This window comes from Salmo salar, chromosome ssa04 (assembly GCF_905237065.1).
Source record: "Salmo salar chromosome ssa04, Ssal_v3.1, whole genome shotgun sequence".
In the NCBI taxonomy this organism is placed as follows: domain Eukaryota; kingdom Metazoa; phylum Chordata; class Actinopteri; order Salmoniformes; family Salmonidae; genus Salmo; species Salmo salar.
Window position 1 is genome coordinate 52,028,080 of NC_059445.1, and position 21,825 is coordinate 52,049,904.

At 42.2% G+C, this 21,825-nt stretch overlaps 1 protein-coding gene across 2 annotated transcripts in view; it reads left to right on the top strand.

Moving 5' to 3' along the window:
- Positions 1 to 21,825, top strand: part of LOC106603602 (phospholipase D2) — a 34,871-nt gene that overhangs the window by 2,528 nt on the left and 10,518 nt on the right. For both annotated transcript variants that reach the window (XM_014197485.2, XM_014197486.2), the window contains 18 exons: positions 1,558 to 1,711; positions 1,862 to 1,992; positions 2,134 to 2,276; positions 2,447 to 2,540; positions 2,785 to 2,850; positions 2,937 to 2,995; positions 3,122 to 3,367; positions 4,205 to 4,348; positions 4,461 to 4,544; positions 4,911 to 4,989; positions 5,392 to 5,502; positions 5,739 to 5,948; positions 6,076 to 6,250; positions 6,388 to 6,506; positions 14,254 to 14,370; positions 14,473 to 14,577; positions 16,847 to 16,935; positions 17,196 to 17,309. In XM_014197485.2, coding sequence (XP_014052960.2) covers positions 1,570 to 1,711; positions 1,862 to 1,992; positions 2,134 to 2,276; positions 2,447 to 2,540; positions 2,785 to 2,850; positions 2,937 to 2,995; positions 3,122 to 3,367; positions 4,205 to 4,348; positions 4,461 to 4,544; positions 4,911 to 4,989; positions 5,392 to 5,502; positions 5,739 to 5,948; positions 6,076 to 6,250; positions 6,388 to 6,506; positions 14,254 to 14,370; positions 14,473 to 14,577; positions 16,847 to 16,935; positions 17,196 to 17,309 — 2,228 coding nt within the window. In that variant the 5' untranslated portion in view covers positions 1,558 to 1,569. The remainder of the gene's footprint in view (positions 1 to 1,557; positions 1,712 to 1,861; positions 1,993 to 2,133; positions 2,277 to 2,446; positions 2,541 to 2,784; positions 2,851 to 2,936; positions 2,996 to 3,121; positions 3,368 to 4,204; positions 4,349 to 4,460; positions 4,545 to 4,910; positions 4,990 to 5,391; positions 5,503 to 5,738; positions 5,949 to 6,075; positions 6,251 to 6,387; positions 6,507 to 14,253; positions 14,371 to 14,472; positions 14,578 to 16,846; positions 16,936 to 17,195; positions 17,310 to 21,825) is intronic.

A 21,825-nucleotide genomic window follows, 5' to 3' on the forward strand; every position in this document is an offset into this window, starting at 1 on the left:
GCTGCCAGTTGGGGAACCTGCCCTATATCATACAAAATGTATGATGGAAATCCACAAATTAATACATACCATACCAAACGTAACATATACTAATTTGAATGTCCCTGATTTTAATTTACTATGTTACGTCTACCTCTGAGTCCCACTCACATGTCAAGATGTTCCGTTTTTTCTAGAGTGCTTGGGAACTTATATTTAACTGCAGGGGGAATGGGTGGAGGCTATGGAAAATAGAATGATGGCTTCAGTGGGGAAATCTATAGTAGGCAATAGGCCTGTCATTTGAATGACTGACTGGCTAGACAGTCGATATTTTCTAGAGAATGTTGATTATGGTGTAATAAATTAAGCAAATATCTGGCTGATTGTAGATTTTGATTACATGGTAGTTTGTTTTGCAATAATTTTGGAGCCAGCAAATTGGCAGAAATTCATGGATTTAAATACCTTTTGGGTTTCCTTATGCTGTAAATGTTTTTTTGTTCTGCAATTGCCATTTATCCATAGATGATCCATAGAGAAAGCAATAAAGTGAACTTTGCGATTGTAGTTTGCTGTGCAGTGTCCAGTGTGCACACTTAATAACATTTCTCCCCTCATGTTTTGGTGTGTTGACCCATCCACAGTGTTCAGAATTGTTTCCCTCCAAATGAAAACAACTAATGTTTCTTTATCCATGACTCAGAATAAGCCTACAGCACAAACTCACCAGTGGGTATAGATTTACGCTGGGAATTAGGAACCATTGTAGGGTCCCCTAGTTACAGTCCCTATGGTGAGACTTGTACAGCTTACTAGAATCTGTCCTGCATTACAGCAAAGACAATCTAGATACAGTACCAAGACCACTATCAGAGCTAGGCTGATACTCTGCATAGTAAGAGACGTGGAGACAGTGATGCACATTTTGTCAACGCATCGCTCTCTCTCGATTTTGTTTCACCTTGAACTTGGTTGCCCTGGAAACAAATCTACTCATCCAATCAGATCCCTCTTCCCACACGCATTTGCACACACCCTTCTCTCTCATTGTGTGTGCTCCCTCCCAGACTTCTTATGTGTCACACCGCTGATGATAAAACCAGGTAAACACCACCAACACATGATTGTACTTTTTGATTCTGTTATCATGTCATTTGTTCCTCTTCAGATGGTGTGGTGTTGTGTGATTGGTGTTATCTGGTTCACTGCAGTGTGAGGCACTTGAGAGGTCCCAGGATTATATTTAGACACATGTGAAGCCCCAGTCTCTCCTAGTTCATAGATCAGTTCTCCACACTATTTATAGTCATCTGTGTTAGGTGGCCTTTAATGTAATGTACTTCATAGATAACGTGTCTGAAAAAATTCTCGGCCTTGACACAGGCCTGCAATTAGTCTGAATGACTGTCATTGCATTGTACAGTTCCACTATTGTCAAGTATTTTCTATGTAATACAGTAAATTCAGCTGGATAAAAAATAAATAAAAAAATCTGGATACTATAGCGAGATGTTTGAAAGATTATGGTAATGGAATGTCATTAATATTTAGTGCAATTTATCTGTGTGATGAAAGGGATAGAGCGCAATGGCCAGTCCAGCACCAGCATGCTGCAATACCCCTTCATGTCCAGATGGGGGAGCGGCGGAGGCCCGAAAGACAAAGCGCTTTATCACGGACGACTGTGAGCTGAGCAAGGAAGAGCTGGATGGCCTCATGAGGGAAGGAGGTGAGGAAACAGACCCTAGTTGTTGATGTAGCCTATAATGTTTTATTCCCTCCATCCAAATACCTTTACATCACATTAGACTGATAAGTGACAGTAGTGGTATTGAATTATTGTGTAATAGATTGCCTGTGTCATCTGATCTCCCCACAGAGGAAAGTCGTCCCTTCCTGGTGGTCCATCATCTGCTGGATGTAAAGGAGGCAGGTGTGCCTGTGTTACTGCCTGGGACTCCAGTCATCTGCAGAGTGGACAGCACAGAGAGATACACTACGCGCTCCAAGGTGTGTGTGTACCGTATACTGTATGTACATAGTGTTTATTCGTGTATCTGTATATTATATGCACACCTGTACCTTTCCACATGAGCACATGTTTACATTATGTTTAGGCTACACAAGTCTTTGGCATGTTTTCTCTTCCAGGTCCGTGTGTGCACTCTGTACACTGTGAAGCTGACCCATGGCAAGTTCACCTGGACGGTAAAAAGAAAGTACAAGCACTTCCAGGAGCTGCACCGTGACCTCTACAAGCACAAGATGATGGCCCACTTCCTGCCTCTGGGAAGGTCAGACTCAGAGCACCAATCAGAGCTCAGACATGCAAATCAACCCATTATCTGTGCTGAGAGTAATTTGTTTAGAGGGGATGCACTTCAAATCAGAGTGAAGGCCTGTTGTGATTTTGGTACGAGTTTAAGTAGTAAAATGTTTAGAATATTAAAATGTCTCTTTTTAGATTTGCAGCCCAGAGAGCGCAACTGAGGGCTATGACAGAGGAGATGCCAAGTCTACACGGGACTGAGAGGATGAGACGAACTTCCAGCAAACCGGTATCACACTTACAACCATGAAACCACACGTACTGTATACAAAAAGACAGACACTGATAAACACCATGGTACACATGCAGACAGTGAGCCACACATCTACTTAGTTGTAGATAATTCCCTCCACACAAAAAACGAGGGATCAATCTTGTTTGACTTTTTAAAATAATTATCAGGGGTTCTTCTGTCTCTGACCATCTGATAATGTAGGTCCAGTCAGTTCTGATTTCTGATCTCTCTGTTATAGAAATACCTTGAGGAATACCTAAACGGCCTTCTGGAGAATTCCTTTTGTAAGAACTATCACGGCATGGTGAGTGAAGATGGCACGCACATACACCAATTACCATTCATTGTCAGACAGTGATGATAGCACATCCTATCTTGTTCTGATTCCAGCTGGAATTCCTTGATGTCAGTGCTCTCTCCTTTGTCAGTGAGCTTGGACCCAAAGGCCTGTAAGCACTATTAATAGTCTATGAGAGTGTGTGTGATGGTATATGAGAAAGAGAGACTGAGCGTTATTCAGTATATTTTAATGTGACTGATTCTATGTATGTTTAAGTGATGTCATTGTGTTTCAGGGAGGGTTCCATCTTCAAAAGGTCAGGAGGTCACCGTATCCAGGGGTTGAACTGTATTGGTCATCACCAGTTCTGCTTTCGCTGGTCAAAGCGCTGGCTGGTGGTCAAGGACTCCTTCCTGCTCTATATGAACCGGGAAAACGGGGTCGTCTGCTTCGTACTGGTCTTTGACCCGGAGTTCAAAGTTCAAGTGGGTCGTGCATATACTGACACCAAGTATGGGGTTTGCATTCAAAACTTCACCAGGTAAGTTCATAGTGGAATCCAAAATATGATTACTTGTCGGCAGACACTCATAAAAGTCTACCCTCAAATTGACACTTGTATTCCTGTTTTATTTTTTATGAGTCAATTCCTAGCGGATTGTGTATTTGTACTGTTTGTGTATTTTGTATTGTCTCGCTGTGTAAACTCGTGCGTATGTGTATTCTAGGGATGGGCATTTGAAATGATTTCAGTATTCAAATAAAGTCATATTTTTTCAGAAATCCGGATAGTTGAAATACATGCGTTTTTAAATAGTTATGATAAATGTTTTACTTCAATGGAGACTTGAGCGAGAGAGTTGGTGCACGGAGGGAGAGAGAGAAAATAGCCAAACCGACTAGTTGACAAACTTTATCTATCAGACCGTCTGGTATGGCCTGTCTTGACTACATCAAATTGTTGTGAAATAGCTAGCTACTGCAGCCAGCTAAGTTAGCCAGCTAGCTAGCTAAAGTAGCAAAGCTAATTGAGGCTATTTTGCTGCACTCCCCATCCAATGTCTACAACAACTCCATTCATATGAAACCACAGCCTACCTGTTGGTCATTATAGCCTACTCCTTTTCATTTAGCCTCTTTATTTCCATAAGTTTAATTCCATTTTGCATTGGTTAGAAATCGCCCACTTCACTTGCTACACGTGGAGCCTCAATGTAGCGCCGCTTTGTTTGACTGACTATAACAAGCTACATGTGTGAAACCATAGACATTAAAACCAGTGTGAAATGTGTGTAAGCTACCGGTTTGTCTTTTTTATGCGGCACACTCATAAAACCCATCCCTATTGGGTTCTTACATGAGTGTTGTGTGTGTGTAGGAATCTGGTCATCAAATGTAACAGCTACAGACAGGCTCACTGGTGGAGCCATGAGATCAATAGGCTGGCTGAGCCCTGTGAATTCCTCCAGGTCCAACGCTTTGGGGGCTTTGCCCCGCAACGGGAGAACACACTCACTAAATGGTCAGATGTTGCTTCCAATTACATGATTATGTGTACATCCTGTATACACCCATAGCTTTGTGCACCCTTAACTTAAACGTAATGTCTCTGTTTATGAATTGGTCATATTAAGGTATGTAAATGGCAGTGGCTACTTTGCAGACCTGGCTGATGCTCTGGAGCAGGCCAAGGAGGAGATCTTCATCACAGACTGGTGGTGAGGAGCAGAGCTAGCACCATATACATATATTTGAACATTCTATTATTATACAGTATATCTCTATGGCTAGTAAGCCTACTGTGTGTTCCAAGACTTGTACTGATGTAAGCACAGTGCTCTCCATAATTATAGAGAGTGGTTATCCAGAGCCATATACATTATACTGTAGAAAATGGCTCTGCCGTTGGCTATATAAGAGCATACAGCAAACAAAACAAATGTTTGATATCAATATCAACAGAGGTCACTGTTTCCAACATGTATTAGGTTTGTTTCTAATTAGTCTGTAAACAGCAGGACACAGTGTAAATATGTACATGGTTAACATTGCATGGTGAATGTCTTTCCCTCCCTCCCTCCCAGGCTCAGCCCAGAGGTTTTCCTGAAGAGGCCAGCTACAGACACATACTGGCGCCTGGACCAGATCCTGAAACGCAAAGCAGTACGACTCTACTTCCCAACTTTCTCCTGTCAACATGTTTCTCCCTTTTACCTCTCCTCCCTCCTCTCCTCTGAATGCACTGAAGGTTAATCCCTCCTTTCCTCATCCTTCCCACCTTCTGTGTAGCCTGGCAAAAGCGTACCTCATGACCACACAGCTGTGACCCACTGGTCTGAAATGGGAGGCTGTCTGTTAATGGAATCTTGGTTGGTTGGTTCTCTCGAATAAATTTTTTTTCCTGGGGGGTTGACGATGTTTGGTTTGAAAATCCAACAGTCGTAATGGAAGGGGGTGGCACTCTGGGGATGTGTGTGGCTGTGGGCGTTTGACTCTGAAGTCAGAAGGACTTTGGTACCAGCCAGACTACCTTCTGTGTATATCCATCCTTTCTTTTCTCTGCAGGAACAAGGTGTCAAAGTATGTGTGCTCCTGTACAAGGAGGTGGAAATGGCGCTGGGCATCAACAGTGGCCACAGCAAGAAGACACTGATGGACATGCACCCCAACATCAAGGTCTGTCTGAGACGCTCCAATCTCTGCTCTGCAGTCAGGTGGCGCTTTACACCTGAAAAACCCATCCACATAGCTGGCTCTTAGGCATAACATTGTAGCACAGTATCACACTAAACCGAGAAATCATACACATCCTCACGCTTTCATTACTATGTTATGTTAATTTGGGTCTTTTCATTTAAATTCAGAACTTTATTAGACTTGTGTCCTTAGCCTCCCTGACATCTTCCCAACAGGTGATGCGACACCCCAACCACATGTCCGCGGTTGTGTTTCTCTGGGCCCATCATGAGAAGATGGTGGCCATTGACCAATCAGTGGCTTTTGTGGGAGGCTTGGACCTGGCCTTTGGGAGGTGGGATGACAGTCAGTACCGGTTGACTGATACGGAGACAACCAATCATACCTCTGAAGAAGAACCAAAGGCTCCACTGGCTGAGCCAGAAGTGAGACACCTCAAGACAAAGTCAAGATGAATCTTTCTCTTGTGTTGTTCTGTTCTGGTAATCCATAGTTCATAGTGTTACCTTGAGCGGTGACTTCATTACCAGACTGTCCTACTCTGCCCCCTAGGCAGGTGACCAGGTGGATGGGTCAGACTTGGCCCAGGGTCCAAAGCCTACAGAGCCAGAGGAGGTCAAGGAGGTCAACCATGTGGACCTGAAGAACAACACCCAGTTGTGGCTTGGCAAGGACTACAGCAACTTCATCAGGAAGGACTGGGTCCAACTGGACCGCCCATTCGAAGGTACAGTATGCACACACTATAGCTCAATTCATAACCCCCCCCCCCCATCACTCCCGCACTCACTAACACACACGTACATGCATACACAACACACACAAGCGGGCTCAATCTTAAATGTAAAGTCCTTTGTTCCCCAGACAACATTGACCGCACTGAGGTGCCCCGTATGCCGTGGCGTGACTTGTCTGCTGCACTCCACGGCAAAGCTGCCAGGGATGTGGCCCGCCACTTCATCCAGCGCTGGAACTTTGCCAAGGTCAGAACCCAAATAAGAGGTTCCTAAGAATCTTTCTTTCATGACTTTACCTTGCTGGACAGTGCATTCAGAAAGTATTCAGACCCTTTGACCTTTTTCCACATTTTGTTACCATTTTGTAAAATGGATTAAATTGTTTTCCCCCTCATCAACCTTCACACAATACCCCATAATGTCAAAGCAAAAATAGTTTGTTCTTTTTACCCATTTTCTGCCCAATTTTTGTGATATCCAATTGTCCCATCGCTGCAATTCCCGTACGGACTCGGGAGAGGCAAAGGTTGAGAGCCATGCATCCTCCGAAACACAACTCTGCCAAGCCACACTGCTCACTAAACCCGGATGCCAGCCACACCAATGTGTCGGAGGAAACGACGTACAACTGGCGACCGAAATCAGCGTGCATGCGCCCGACCCACCACAAGGAGTCGATAGAGCACGATGGGACAAGGACATCCCGGCCAAACCCTCCCCTAACCCGGACGATGTTGGGCCAATTGTGCGCCGCCCTATTGAACTCTCAATCACGGCCAGTTGTGATTCAGCCTGGAATTGAATCAGGGTCTGTAGTGACGCCTCTGAGATGCAGAGATGCAGTGCCTTAGACCACTGCGCCACTCGGGAGCCCATCAAATGCCAGTCCTACATTTTCCCACAAAACATAGCTAGCCAGGGTTTGGGGTTTGAGAAGTCAATGAGAGAAGTGAAATATTCTTCCTTAGTAGTTAATTTTCTCGAAATCTAAAGGCACAACTGAGATTAAAGTAGTTGAACATTTTATTACACCAATCTCTTGAAAGTGACAAACTGACATGTTTTCATTTGTCAAAAACAACTTTATCGAAGGAGTGCCCTTACAAAAAAGATTGCCGTTTTGAAACGGCAGTAAAATGCAGTCGACTTGTATTTTGGACTGCAATATTACTGCAGTAAAAAAAAAAATCTTTTGGACGCAGTAGTTGCGGCATTCTGCAGTTATACTGCACTCTGACTGCAATCTTTTTTCGTAAGGGTGCCTTCGATTTCACGGCCTGCAAATGCGCAGTTTGGCGCTAGACCCGATGACGTGTTTCTACGCATGAGCATAGCTAGTAAACTTCGCCATGGCATCACCTACAAGTGTGATCAGGGATTTCTATTAGAGAAGCAGTTTTAGCCTATCTTCATACTGTACTGTCTTTGCTAATGTACATCAGTTCAAAACCAACACCAACTTTTGGGCAAATGGTCACGCTGCTACCTTAGAATGCAAACAATGGTCTTTTGCAACACTAGCTAGCTAATCCATAGTCCAAGCTAAGGTAAAAGCCATATTTCACTGAAACAACAAATGCACATGTATACAGTGCGGTTGGGCACTCCATTGTGCAAATGGCTGCTTACTAGCATCAGAAAAACTCACCAGTTTTGAATTTCTAGAATAGATTCCAGTACCCACCTTCTCCTTTCTTCTTAATGTTTTATCCAAATCATCTGTGCTGATCAACAGTGCCAAACGAAAAACTCTGCCATTTGACCATCTTGATTGTATATGCAGATCCGATTTGGATTCTGGACTAGCCCATGTCCAGCATCTCTACCTGTGTGAAGCTAGCCACATAGATGCATTTGCAGTTTGCATTCAAAATAAAAAAAACTATTGAAAGTGAATTGAAACGGATACAAATAGTGTAATCATGCCATATTTCGACTAGATAATGCTAAACAATAACGGAATGTTATATAAATACAACAGAAGACAATCATTCAAATCAGTTGAAATTGCACTGAATGTATTAGACTTTAGAATTGCTTTGGGGGCATACTTACAGTTGAAGTCGGAAGTTTACATTTAGGTTGGAGTCATTAAAACTCATTTTAGAACCACTCCAAATTTCTTGTTAACAAACTATAGTTTTGGCAAGTTGATTTGTGCATGACACAAGTAGTTTTTCCAACAATTGTTTACAGACAGATTATTATAATTAATTGTGTCACAATTCCAGTGGGTCAGAAGTTTACGTACACTAAGTTGACTGTGCCTTTAAACAGCTTGGAAAATTCCAGAAATTGATGTCATGGCTTTAGAAGCTTCTGATAGGCTAATTGACATAATTTGAGTCAATTGGAGGTTTACCTGTGGATGTATTTCAAGGCCTACCTTCAAATTCAGTGCCTCTTTGCTTGACATCATGGGAAAATCAAAAGAAATCAGCCAAGACCTCAGAAAACAATTGTAGACCTCCACAAGTCTGGTTCATCCTTGGGAGCAATTTCCAAATGCCTGAAGGTACCATGTTCATCTGTAATGACATCTGAAATGTGCTCTGGTCTGATGGAACAAAAATAGAACTGTTTGGCCATAATGACCATTTATGTTTGGAGGGAAAAGGGGGAGGCTTGCAAGCCGAAGAACACCATCCCAACCGTGAAGCACGGGGGTGGCAGCATCATGTTGTGGGGGTGCTTTGCTGCAGGAGGGACTGGTGCCCTTCACAAAATAGATGGCATCATGAGGAAGAAAAATTATGTGGATATATTGAAGCAACATCTCAAGACATCAGTCAGGAAGTTAAAGCTTGGTTACAAATTGGTCTTCCAAATGGACAATGACCCCAAGCATACTTCCAAAGTTGTGGAAAATGGCTTAAGGACAACAAAGTCAAGGCATTGGAGTGGCCATCACAAAGTCCTGACCTCGTCCTATAGAACATTTGTGGGCAGAACTGAAAAAGCATGTGCGAGCAAGGATGCCTACAAACCTGACTCAGTTACACCAGCTCTGTCAAGAAGAATGGGCCAAAATTCACCCAACTTATTGTGGGAAGCTTGTGGAAGGCTACCTGAAACATTTGACCCATGTTAAACAATTTAAAGGCAATGCTACCAAATATTAATTGAGTGTATGTAAACTTCTGACCCACTGGGTGTGATGAAAGAAATAAAAGCTTAAATAAATAATTCTCTCTACTATTATTCTGACATTTCACATTCTTAAAATAAAGTGGTGATCCTAACTGACCTAAGAAAGGGAATTTTTACTAGTATTAAATGTCAGGAATTGTGAAAAACTGAGTTTAAATGTATTTGGCTAAGGTGTATGTAAACTTCCGACTTCAACTGTATATGCACAGTACAGCCTAACCTATGGATGTTGCACTCATGTAATGGAGTACCTTCTCAGTGACACTCACAGAACACAACCGTGTAGAGTTTATATAAAATATTAGCGTTTTCACTCTTATTGTGGGACACTAAACATCAGTGCGAAATTAGCCACATTAAGCTCACCATTCAACCTACTGACGCAGCTCTAGTGTACATGGGAATATCTTTGTTTAGTCTCAATGGCTGAGTTATACAACCTTCAAACTGTTTTTTCCTTTACTGTGCTTTCAATGGGAATTGTGTAATTTTACAATGTAAGACTGTTACAGTCAATTGAGCTATTCACCTTCTGAAAACTGCAGACAATTACTTTTGACTGTCCATGGTAAATTCTAAACATAACTGATTTGCGCTATTAGAGGGCAACAGACCAGGGTTTAAAATCAGCAACCCTTGCAGGTATGCAAGCACACCAGCTGTGCCATTAAGGCCCAGACCTTTTGGCCAAATTTAAAAGTTAAAATAGCAAATTTCCTTTCTTCACATGGGAAAATCTGCAATATGTAATAAAGTTAGAGTTATAGATCTGTCACTCATTAAAAGCAAGTCTAAGAAGCGGTAGATATGTTCTATGTGCTCTATTTCTATGCTTCCCATTTTGTTTTTGCGTCTTACTTTTGGGTTTGCACACTAGCTTCAAACAGAAAGGGCGGAGAGATTTCTACATAGTGCACCTCTAACAGAAAATCACCTTCCGGTGTAAAAACAATTGGAATTAAAAACAACAGATTAAGTTAAAAGAGAAGTAGGCATTGGTCTGAAGCTGAAAAAGAAAGGAAATTCACATGAGCAACACAATGCCTACTCCACCCATGCTCTACCAAGGTTTTCCAGCACTTACCTTTGACCTACTACAGTAGCTATGTTGGTCTATAGCACTTCAAACGATGTGTATGCAGGTTGCTTAGGATTCAAACCTTCTCAAACAGCCTAATTCACACTCTTCAGAGGAATAATGAACTTTACAGTGTCCTGCTATTAAAATTATGTGTGTGTGGGTACCAGTCAAAAGTTTGGACACACCTACTCATTCCAGGGTTTTTCTTTATTTTTACTATTTTATACATTGTAGAATAATAGTGAAGATGTCAAAACTATGACATAACACATGGAATTATGTAGTAACCAAAAAAGTGTTAAACAAATTAAAATATATTTAAGATTCTTCAAATAGCCACCCTTTGCCTTGATGACAGCTTTGCACACTCTTGGTATTCTCACAACCAGCTTCATAAGGTAGTCACCTGGAATGCATTTCAAATAACAGGTGTGCCTTGTTAAAAGTTTAATTTGTGGAATTTCTTTCCTTCTTAATGCATTTGAGCCAATCAGTTGTGTTGTGACAAGGTAGGGGTAGTATACAGAAGATAACCCTATTTGGTAAAAGACAATGTCCATATTATGGCAAGAACCGCTCAAATAAGCAAAGAGAAACGACAGTCCATCATTACTTTAAGACACGAAGGTCAGTCAACCTGGAAAATGAAGAGCTCTGTTGAAACTGGTTCTCATGAGTACCGCCACAGAAAAGGAAGACCCAGAGTTCCTTCTGCTGCAGAGGATAAGGTCATTAGAGTTACCAGCCTCAGAAATTGCAGCACAAATAAATGCTTCACAGAGTTCAAGTAACATACATCTCAACATCAACTGTTCAGAGGAGACTGCGTGAATCAGGCCTTCATGGTCAAATTGCTGCAAAGAAAACACTACTAAAGGACACCAATAAGAAGAGACTTGCTTGGGCCAAGAAACACGAACAATGGACATTAGACTGGTGGAAATCTGTCCTTTTGTTCTGATGAGTCCACATTTAAGATTTTGGTTCCAACCGCCGTGTCTTTGTGAGACGCAGAGTAGGTGAACGGATGATCTCCGCATGTGTGGTTCCCACCGTAAAGCATGGAGGAGGAGGTGTGAGGGTGCTTTGCTGGTGACACTGTCTGATTTTATTTAGAATTCAAGGCACACTTAACCAGCATGGCTACCACAGCATTCTGCAGCGATACGCCATCCCATCTGGTAAGCGCTTAGTGGGACTATCATTTGTTTTCAACAGGACAATGACCCAACACACCTCCAGGCTGTGTATGGACTATTTGACCAAGGAGGAGAGTGATGGAGTGCTGCATCAGATGACCTGGCCTCCACAATCACACGACCTCATCCCAATTGAGATGGTTTGGGATGAGTTGGACCGCAGAGTGAAAGAAAAGCAGCCAATAAAACAGGACCATGTTTGCAAAACATGTATTTCTGAGCTTATGTCAATATTACACAGGTAAACTGACGGTTACAGAATTCAGGAGTGGAGACAGGCTCTATAGACCTCTATATATGAGTGACTGTGACACCACCACTTGTTATGTTGGGCACCTATTGACCAAAAAAACATGTTATGAAATACATATTTTTCTCAATGTCATGCATTGCTAAAATAAAGGTTTATGGAAATACAGGCAGGTACCACATTACTACAAGACAAACAGCTCAATCAAGCATGATGGTCATTTTAAACGTGAGCTTGTCTGAGATGTCAGACTCAACGACAGTTGCTATCCATTGAAGCACTGCGATTGGTTGCCCAAAAGTATGGGGCAGGGCTTGGCAAAGGGTCAATTGCATGGCTTCAATATGGAAATATATTGTTAAACATAGCACTTCGAACCAGTGACGTGAGGTTGTTGGCTGGGTGAGCACTGTTAATTATCAAAGCCAGATTTACTCACAAATAAACCTTGATGAAGCCCATGTTCACCATACAACAAATAGCTCCAACAACCAGAGGGACATGTGCTATTAACCGAAACTGACGAACAAGTTTCACCAAATGTAAATACCAATGTAGCCAAGATACACAAGTGATAGCCTCTGTTGACGGCATATTTCATATAATCTGACAAACTGCTCAACTCAGCTCAGCCATGTAGCATCCACAGTTACAACTGATAGGTGGCACTAAAATAACAATATGGACAGACTTCATCCGAATAATTCGCAAAGCAAACTCCATAGCCTTTCACAATGGATTTACAAATCTTCCAATGTGACGTGCTCGCAAATACATATACACACACACACACACACATATAAGTGTTAGAACCTTTATTATATAAAAACGATCAAAATGACAAATGTAATTCTAGCTTGATAAATCAAATGCATCCAAAGGGATGTTGTATATTCTCATGATTCAACAGTAGCCTAACCCGCAAAGGAAAATGCATTTAGGCCTACCTTTACTTGTAAAGTCCATTAGTCTGGTGAACCTCTCGTGACAGCATTGTAGAAGTCACAGCAGAACCCCATGTCCATTATTTTATTTTGAATGCACACACCAGGCCCACGGCCGTGGGGGAGGCCGCCTTCGATTCCATTTTCACACTGAAACAAAAAGTCATACACACTCAAACAGTAGCTGGTAGCACAGTTCTCCCATGCAGAACACAGGCAGCTCCATCCATCTAGCTTGTCAGAGAACATCATTCTCCTGCGTGAGTGCGCCCCCATGCAGCCATGCACGTAGAATGGTTGTAGTGTAGTTAATAGCATCCATCTTGTAGAAGCCAAGGCTCGGGCCCCGCATTGAGTGGCAGGAGAAGCCCCATTCCTACTACATCCACAAAGACATTTTCCAAGATGTGTAAAAGTCTGGGTAAAAAAGTATTAATTGATAATGGCCTTTCAGCCAAGTGGACAGTCAAGTACTCACTGTTTGCCTGCCTGACAGCTAGCAGTTAGGGAGATGGTGGTTGCCTTGCCTGTCATGAATAAAGTCATGTATGCTGTATGTTGCCTCTGTCTGGTCTTAACTTTTATTATAGTTGACGTTCCACTCTTCGAACCCTCCAAACAGCCGTTACATTATTCCAACTTGGAAAATAGTTTGAGGCGCAATGATGCAGTATAGTAGTGTCCATTTGTCAGGTTGTAAAAAACCGTCTAGATAACAATTAATTGTGTTTTTTATTTGGCTTTTCATATCATCTTTTTAATAGATTGTCACAGGGTAAGCACTGATTTAGGGGCTAGCTAGGCCTTCTGTAAATTGCATTATGCCTGCCATGTCTGAACCATGGACATGCCAAACTTTGTCAATCAGCAAGATTAAATTCACCATTGATAAGGCTTTAAAAGAGTTAATCATTCTAGTCAAATTCCCCACCACCCCAAAAAACTTGTTTAGATAGGCTATGTCTACAAAATGGGGGGAAACCAGTAATTCTTTGATGTTTCTAAATACGAGATTCACCGGCCGTGTCAGGGCTGGATACGCTGCGCTTCCGCTCTCAAAATCCATGCCATTACCAACGGCATTACCTTTCAAGACCTGTCTTTTGGTGGGTCTTAAAACCTCCCTTTGGTGCTGCATGAAATGGTGACTTTTAGCTCGTCTTTAAGGACACACCTCAAATATTGTCACCCCTCCCACCGAACCTGCCGTAAGTGGTGGAAAATGCCAGTGCGACAGTTTTTAAATGACGAAATTGCAAACTAACGTGAGTTTAACACTTGCGCCTCCTTAGCGCCAGCTGAAAAGAGCCCCTAGGGTTATGTGAGAGAGACATCTGGCTCTTATTGTCTTTGCTTTGTCTGCCTACAGATCTTTAAGTACAAGAACATCCGAGGCAAGTTCTTCCCTTGCCTTCTGCCCAAGTCTCACAGTACCGTTGACCCACCGCCATTCACTGTGCCTGGCTCCGGGAAGGCCTCCGTGCAGGTACACATGCTCACCCTGACACAGACAAGCTCACAGAGAAATGCCTATCTTTTTACCACCAATTGTTCATTTATTTTCATTATTCTCCTCTCTTTCTCTCAGGTGTTGCGTTCTGTGGATCGCTGGTCAGCCGGAACTTGTGAGAGCTCTATCCTCAATGCCTACATTCATACCATCGAGAACAGCGAACACTACATCTACATCGAGGTAACTCTGCTACCAGCACATTACATACACATTATTTCATTGCACCCATTTACCAGACTCATAACCACACTACTTCTACAGTGGGGGAAAAAAAGTATTTGATCCCCTGCTGATTTTGTACCTTTGCCCACTTACAAAGAAATGATCAGTCTATAATTTGAATGGTAGGTTTACTTGAACAGTGAGAGACAGAATAACAACCAAAGAAATCCAGAAAAACGCATGCCAAAAATGTTATAAAATGATTTGCATTTTAATGAGGGAAATAAGTATTTGACCCCTCTGCAAAACATGACTTAGTACTTGGTGGCAAAACCCTTGTTGGCAATCACAGAGGTCAGACGTTTCTTGTAGCTGGCCACCAGGTTTGCACACATCTCAGGAGGGCTTTTGTCCCACTCCTCTTTGCAGATCTTCTCCAAGTCATTAAGGTTTCGAGGCTGACGTTTGGCAACTTGAACCTTCAGCTCCCTCCACAGATTTCCTATGGGATTAAGGTCTGAAGACTGGCTAGGCCACTCCAGTACCTTAATGTGCTTCTTCTTGAGCCACTCCTTTGTTGCCTTGGCCATGTGTTTTGGGCCATTGTCATGCTGGAATACCCATCCACGACCCATTTTCAATGCCCTGGCTGAGGGAAGGATGTTCTCACCCAAGATTTGACGGTACATGGCCCCGTCCATCGTCCCTTTGATGCGGTGAAGTTGTCGCGTCCCCTTAGCAGATAAACACCCCCAAAGCATAATGTTTCCACCTCCATGTTTGACGGTGGAGATGGTATTCTTGGGGTCATAGGCAGCATTCCTCCTCCTCCAAACACGGCGAGTTGAGTTGATGCCAAAGAGCTCCATTTTGGTCTCATCTGACCACAACACTTTCACCAGTTGTCCTCTGAATCATTCAGATGTTCATTGGCAAACTTCAGACGGGCATGTATATGTATTCTTGAGCAGGGGGACCTTGTGGGCGCTGCAGGATTTCAGTCCTTCACGGCGTAGTGCGTTACCAATTGTTTTGTTGGTGACTATGGTCCCAGCTGCCTTGAGATCATTGACAAGATCCTCCCGTGTAGTTCTGGGCTGATTCCTCACCGTTCTCATGATCATTGCAACCCCACGAGGTGAGATCTTGCATGGAGCCCCAGGCTGAGGGATATTGACAGTTCTTTTGTGTTTCTTCCATTTGCGAATAATCGCACCAAATGTTGTCACCTTCTCACCAAGCTGCTTGGCGATGGTATTGTAGCTCATTCCAGCCTGGTGTAGGTCTACAGTCTTGTCCCTGACATCCTTGGAGAGCTCTTTGGTCTTTTCCATGGTGGAGAGTTTGGAATCTGATTGATTGCTTCTGTGGACAGGTGTCTTTTTTACAGGTAACAAGCTGCGGTTAGGAGCACTCCCTTTAAGAGTGTGCTCCTAATCTCAGCTCGTTACCTGTATAAAAGACACCTGGGAGCCAGAAGTCTTTCTGATTGAGAGGGGGTCAAATACTTATTTCCCTCATTTCAAATGCAAATCAATTTATAACATTTTTGACATGTGTTTTTCTGGATGTTTTTGTTGTTATTCTGTCTCTCACTGTTCAAATAAACCTACCATTAAAATTATAGACTGATCCTTTCTTTGTCAGTGGGCAAACGTACAAAATCAGCAGGGGATCAAATACTTTTTTCCCCCACTGTACGCTGTATCCATCCTCTCTACCTGTTTGCTTGCTGCAGGTAGAAATCAACCAGGGGACAAGGTTGTTTTTTTGTTACGCCAGACAGTGCCTCCCCCACAGTCTTGTGACTGTGTCTCTGTACTGAAGTCAACAGCTCAAGGTTGAGATAATGACTGCCCTCATGTGCCTCCACAATCCACATGATCCTAGTGCTATCAAGTCCAATTGAATGCATAGATTTTCAAATGAGATGAATAGTTCAATGAGGTGTTTGTTTTTAAATATGCATTGTTTCCATATCTCTTTTAACTGGAAATGGTTGTTTATTAATAATGGGACACGAGTTAGAAAGATGTATTTTCTCCCAACCTTGCTTTATTTCCTGATCCCTGCCTATTCCTGTCTCTCTAACATTGTCATGTGGGTTTTATTTGCTGTTCTATGTGAGCAGCTTGAAGTCTGAATGCTTTAACAGCGATGTCCCTTCCTGGTCACAAGTCCAGCTCCCTACCATCACACCCCACAGCATCAAACAGAGACCAGAGCCATATATGCACGGCTCTGACAGAGATTCCATCTGTCCCTCTCTCTACCCCTCTGCTCTCAGAACCAGTTCTTCATCAGCTGTGCTGACGGGAAGAACGTGCACAATGGCATTGGTGACGCGATCGTGAAGAGGATCCTACGTGCACACAGGTGTGGTTGTACCACCATGTCTGTCTGAGTAGAATCTGTCAACACACAGCTTGGTTGACTGTATAACATGATATTATTGGACTGGTTTATACATATTTTATACATGTTTGTCTGTTGATTATCTGTTTCGATAAGTAAAGTTAAATTATCATGATTCAATATTGTTTACGTTAGAAATACATTGTTGCCAATAGTTTTTTTTTCTATGTAACTCTCTCTCCTCTGCTACCCCATTCCATAACGCTCTTGCTGTTCCTCAGTGAGCAGAAGAAATACAGGGTGTTTGTGGTGGTGCCCCTGCTGCCTGGGTTTGAAGGAGACATCAGTGAGGGAGGTGGGAATGCCATCCAAGCTATACTACACTTCACTTACAGGTCAGAACCCTCCCTTATGGGCCTTCATGCACGTTCACACACACGTTCACATACACTGTACCCAGCAAACTGGGAACATTTCCAGAACATTAGCTAAGATTCCCATTAAGTTATAGTTAGGGTTTTATCTAACATTAGGATGGTAACATTCTCCCCCCCAAAAATGTCATGAAATATCCTTGGCATGTTCTAACATTCACTAAAATATTGTGCACAACATCTGTAACAGCCACCCCAGAATAGTCCCCTAAAAGTTATCATTAGGTTTCCAGATAATGTAATAACACAATGTACCAGTCATGTTTTCCCAGCAAACAAAATTGGTTCTGTGACATTCGTTAGGTTGCGGCAAATGTTCTCATTAGACAAAAACTGTCCAGTTGGGCTGAAGATTATACACTGAGTGTACAAAACATTATGAACACCTGCTCTTTCCATGGCATAGACTGGCCAGGTGAAAGCTATGATTCCTTATTGATGTCACTTGTTAAATCCACTTCAATCAGTCTAATTGAAGGGGAGGAGCCTTGAGACAATTGTTTGAGCCTTGAGACAATTGAGACATGGATTGTGTATGTGTGCCATTCAGAGGGTGAATAGGTAAAACAAAAGATTTTAAGTGCCTTTTGAAAGGGATATGGTAGTAGATGCCAGGCGCACCGGTTTGTGTCAAGAACTGCAACACTGCTGGGTTTTTCATTTTTCACACTCAACAGTTTTCCATGTGTATCAAGGGTGGGGGGGAGAGGGGTGCAACTCAATAATAGGAAGGTGTTCTTAATGTTTTGTACACTCAGTGTACAATATTTGTATAAAACATTCACCTGATGTTGCAAGAACGTTCCCAGAACACATTTAGTCTGTTCTTTCATTAGGTTGTGGGAACAGTCTGGTGGGGACATAACAAAATATATGTTCCCAAAACACAAACAACTGCCCAGTTGTGCGGGTGATTGTACAATGTTTATTTTAGGGTGCACAGGACATTCCCTTAATGTTGACAGAACACCTGGTCTAAGTTCTTTGAAGGTTCCCAGAACATTTCATTAAGTTATGTGAGTTGTCTGGGATGTTGCAAGAATATTATTTTGATATTCACGAATGTTCCAAAATGTTCAGATAAGTCCGTTTTTATGACGTTCATAGCCTATTTTTTTTTTTAAGGTTTAACATAATATTCCATTGTTCACACAATATACATTTACCTCTTGGAGGTCCGCAGGACATTTCAAGAACATTTATAAAATTGTATATTTAAGTTTTACCTAATATTACCACAACATGCTCAGCATGCAAATGTGTAGCTCCTTAAAGCAGATTTGAATACATCCCCATTATGTTTCTCTCCAGATTTTATGGCAATTCGCATTTGAGGACTGTATTGTAGGCAATGGCGTGTATTCATGGATGCCAAGGCAAGCCAGGCTTCCCCCAAAAATGTACCAATATATTTTTTTAAAGGATTCAATTATTTCTTTTTTCTCTGTGTTTCATAATTTTCCTTCAATTTGCAAGAGGCTGAATGTATCTCACTAGAAAGCTTCCAAGCGAGTGAAACGGCGCCCCTCTGTCTCTGTCTGGTCCAAACGAGTATGACATTGTTGCCACCCAAAGCATTGAAGGCAAGGGAGAATCTGGCTTTCTTTTGACAAAAAAAGAGAATGGTCCTGGCGCACCGAAAAAAAAAAAAAAAAAGTGTCAAGGGAAGCCAGCTTGGATTTGGCGTCACTCCTATCAAATCCCATTGAGAGCATATGTCATTGATAGAAAAACTTGAATTGTTGAATGTTGTTGTGTTGTTGTCCTCCGGTTGCTAGGTAGCCAGCTAGATAAAATGTTCCCTTTCCTAAATTAGCCATGGATGGAGATAGGGATTTGGACGTGTAGTTTTACTTAATTCTCCGTACTGACCAATGATTATAACTGCGATTCTGATCCAACCATTAATTCATACATTGTTGTGCCCCTGGCCTGAGAGGATAGAAGTTCAATTTGTAGCTCGATGTAGATGGCTAATGTTGACTAGCTAACATTGACCATGAATGGAAGTTAAGCTAGCAAGCAAGCATTTTTGCCAGTGTTAGGTTCTAAATAAACAGAGTAAAAACTCATGGACAATTAGTAAAGCTCAAACCAAGTTTATTCACCCACCGTGTCATACAGCTGCATGAGACAAAGACATATTCAAACAAGCACTAATATTTAACCCTTCCTCCTAAGCTGAATCTCCTCCTTACACCTCTGAACAGCCAATACACCTCTGTTGCTAGACAGAACTTTGATATCTGTTCTTCCTCACCTCGTCTGACCTCGGTCCCAAATTCCTCACTCCTCCCCATAGGATCCCTGATGTCTAACAATAACATATTCTGACAGAATGTAAACGTTCTTCATTCCCCTCTCTCCCTCAGTGACATGAATAAGGATATTTCATATTTTCAAGTTTAGAAGTCAGAACCCTTCACCAGATAGCCTAGGACAACAAAAACTAAAAGCGTGTACTATATGACAGAGTGATGGACCGTTTCTTTAACATAAGTGTGGAAGCCATCATCCATTGGCGTTTCTCTACAAGTAGGGTGTCAACATGTTTTTGTACTTGCACAAACTCACACAGAAATCAGAACCATGGACAAGCCACATCATATTTAGCTTACGTTGATTGGACTAAATCGTTTTTGGTATCATTTAGTTGTCATTGTAGTAGACTAAGCATAGGTGATTTGATGATGTTGAAATGGTGCTGGAATAGTGGCGGCAGCTCCTGTTTTCTTTGCGTCTTGCGGTAACCCTCTGTGGTTCTAAATCAATAGTTGTTTAGTGGTCCGAAATTGACGGAAACATTAACTTGCTTGACCATGCTGTAGGTCATCTGTCTGTTATTGTACATGCAATATGCTTTGAGGACAGAGGTTGCTATCCGTTTTGTGTTAAAACAAAGGTGTGGTTGAATTCTGCTACAGTGTCTTCTTATTGTCTCGACCTTTAGATCACGGTCGGAAGACATGAATTAACAGGTTATAGAGCAAACAACACAATTATCACAACACATACCGTGGCAAGAAAAAGTATGTGAACCCTTTGGAAATACCTGGAGTTCTACATAAATTGGTAATAATTTGATCTGATCTTCATCTAGGTCACAACAATAGACAAACAGTCTGCTTAAACTAATAACACAAACAATTATACGTTTTCATGTCTTTATTGAACACACCGTGTAAACATTCACAGTGCAGAGTGGAAAAGTATGTGAACCCTTGGTTTTAATAACTGGTTGACCCTCCTTTGGCAGCAATAACCTCAACCAAACGTTTTCTGTAGTTGCGGATCAGACCTGCAGAACGGTCAGAAGGAACTTTGGAGCATTCCTCTTTTCAAAACTGTTTCAGTTCAGCATTCTTGGGATGTCTGGTGTGAACTGCTCTCGAGGTCATGCCACAACATCTCAATCGGGTTGAGGTTAGGACTCTGACTGGGCCACTCCAGAATGCGTATTTTCTTCTGTTGAAGCCATTCTGTTGTTGATTTACTTCTGTGTTTTGTGTTGTTGCATCACCCAACTTTTGTTGAGCTTCAATTGGCGGACAGAGAGCCTTACATTCTCCTGCAAAATGTCTTGGTAAACTTGGGAATACATTTTTCCGTCAACGATAGCAAGCTGTCCAGGCCCTGAGGCCGCAAAGCAGCCCCAAACCATGATGCTCCCTCCACCATACTTTACAGTTGGGATTAAGTTTTGATGTTTATGTGCTGTGCCTTTTTTTTCCCACACATAGTGTTTCATCTGTCCACAGAATATTTTGCCAGTAGCACTGTGGAACATCCAGGTGCACTTTTGCAAACTTCAGATGTGCAGCAATGTTTTTTATGGACAGCAGTGGCTTCTTCCGTGGTGTCCTCCCATGAACACCATTCTTGTTAGCGTAGACTCGTCAACGGAGATGTTAGCATGTTCCAGAGATTTCTGTAAGTCTTTAGCTGACACTCTAGAATTCTTCTTAACCTCCTTGAGCATTCTGCGCTGTGCTCTTGTAGTCATCTTTGCAGGATGGCCACTCCTAGGGAGAGTAGCAACAGTGCTAAACTTTATCTCTTTATAGACAATTTGTCTTACCATGGACTAATGAGCATCAAGGCTTTTAGAGATACTTTTGTAACCCTTTCCAGCTTTATGCAAGTCAACAATTCTTAATCTTAGGTCTTCTGAGATCTCTTTTGTTCGAGGCATGGTTCACATCAGGCAATGCTTCTTGTGAAACGCAAACTCAAATTTTGTGAGTTTTTTTTTTTTTTTATCGGGCAAGGCGGCTCTAAATAGCATCTCATTGATTGGACTCCAGGTTAGTTGACTCCTGACTCCAATTAGTCAGGAGCGGGCTCCCCCCCAAAAAATAGGGGGGCCCCCCCAAAAAAAAATAGGGGGCCAAAAAATATTCTTGGGGGCTCCCCCCCAAAAATATATTTGCAACATCCCAGACAACTCCCATAACTGAATTAAATGTTCTGGGAAACT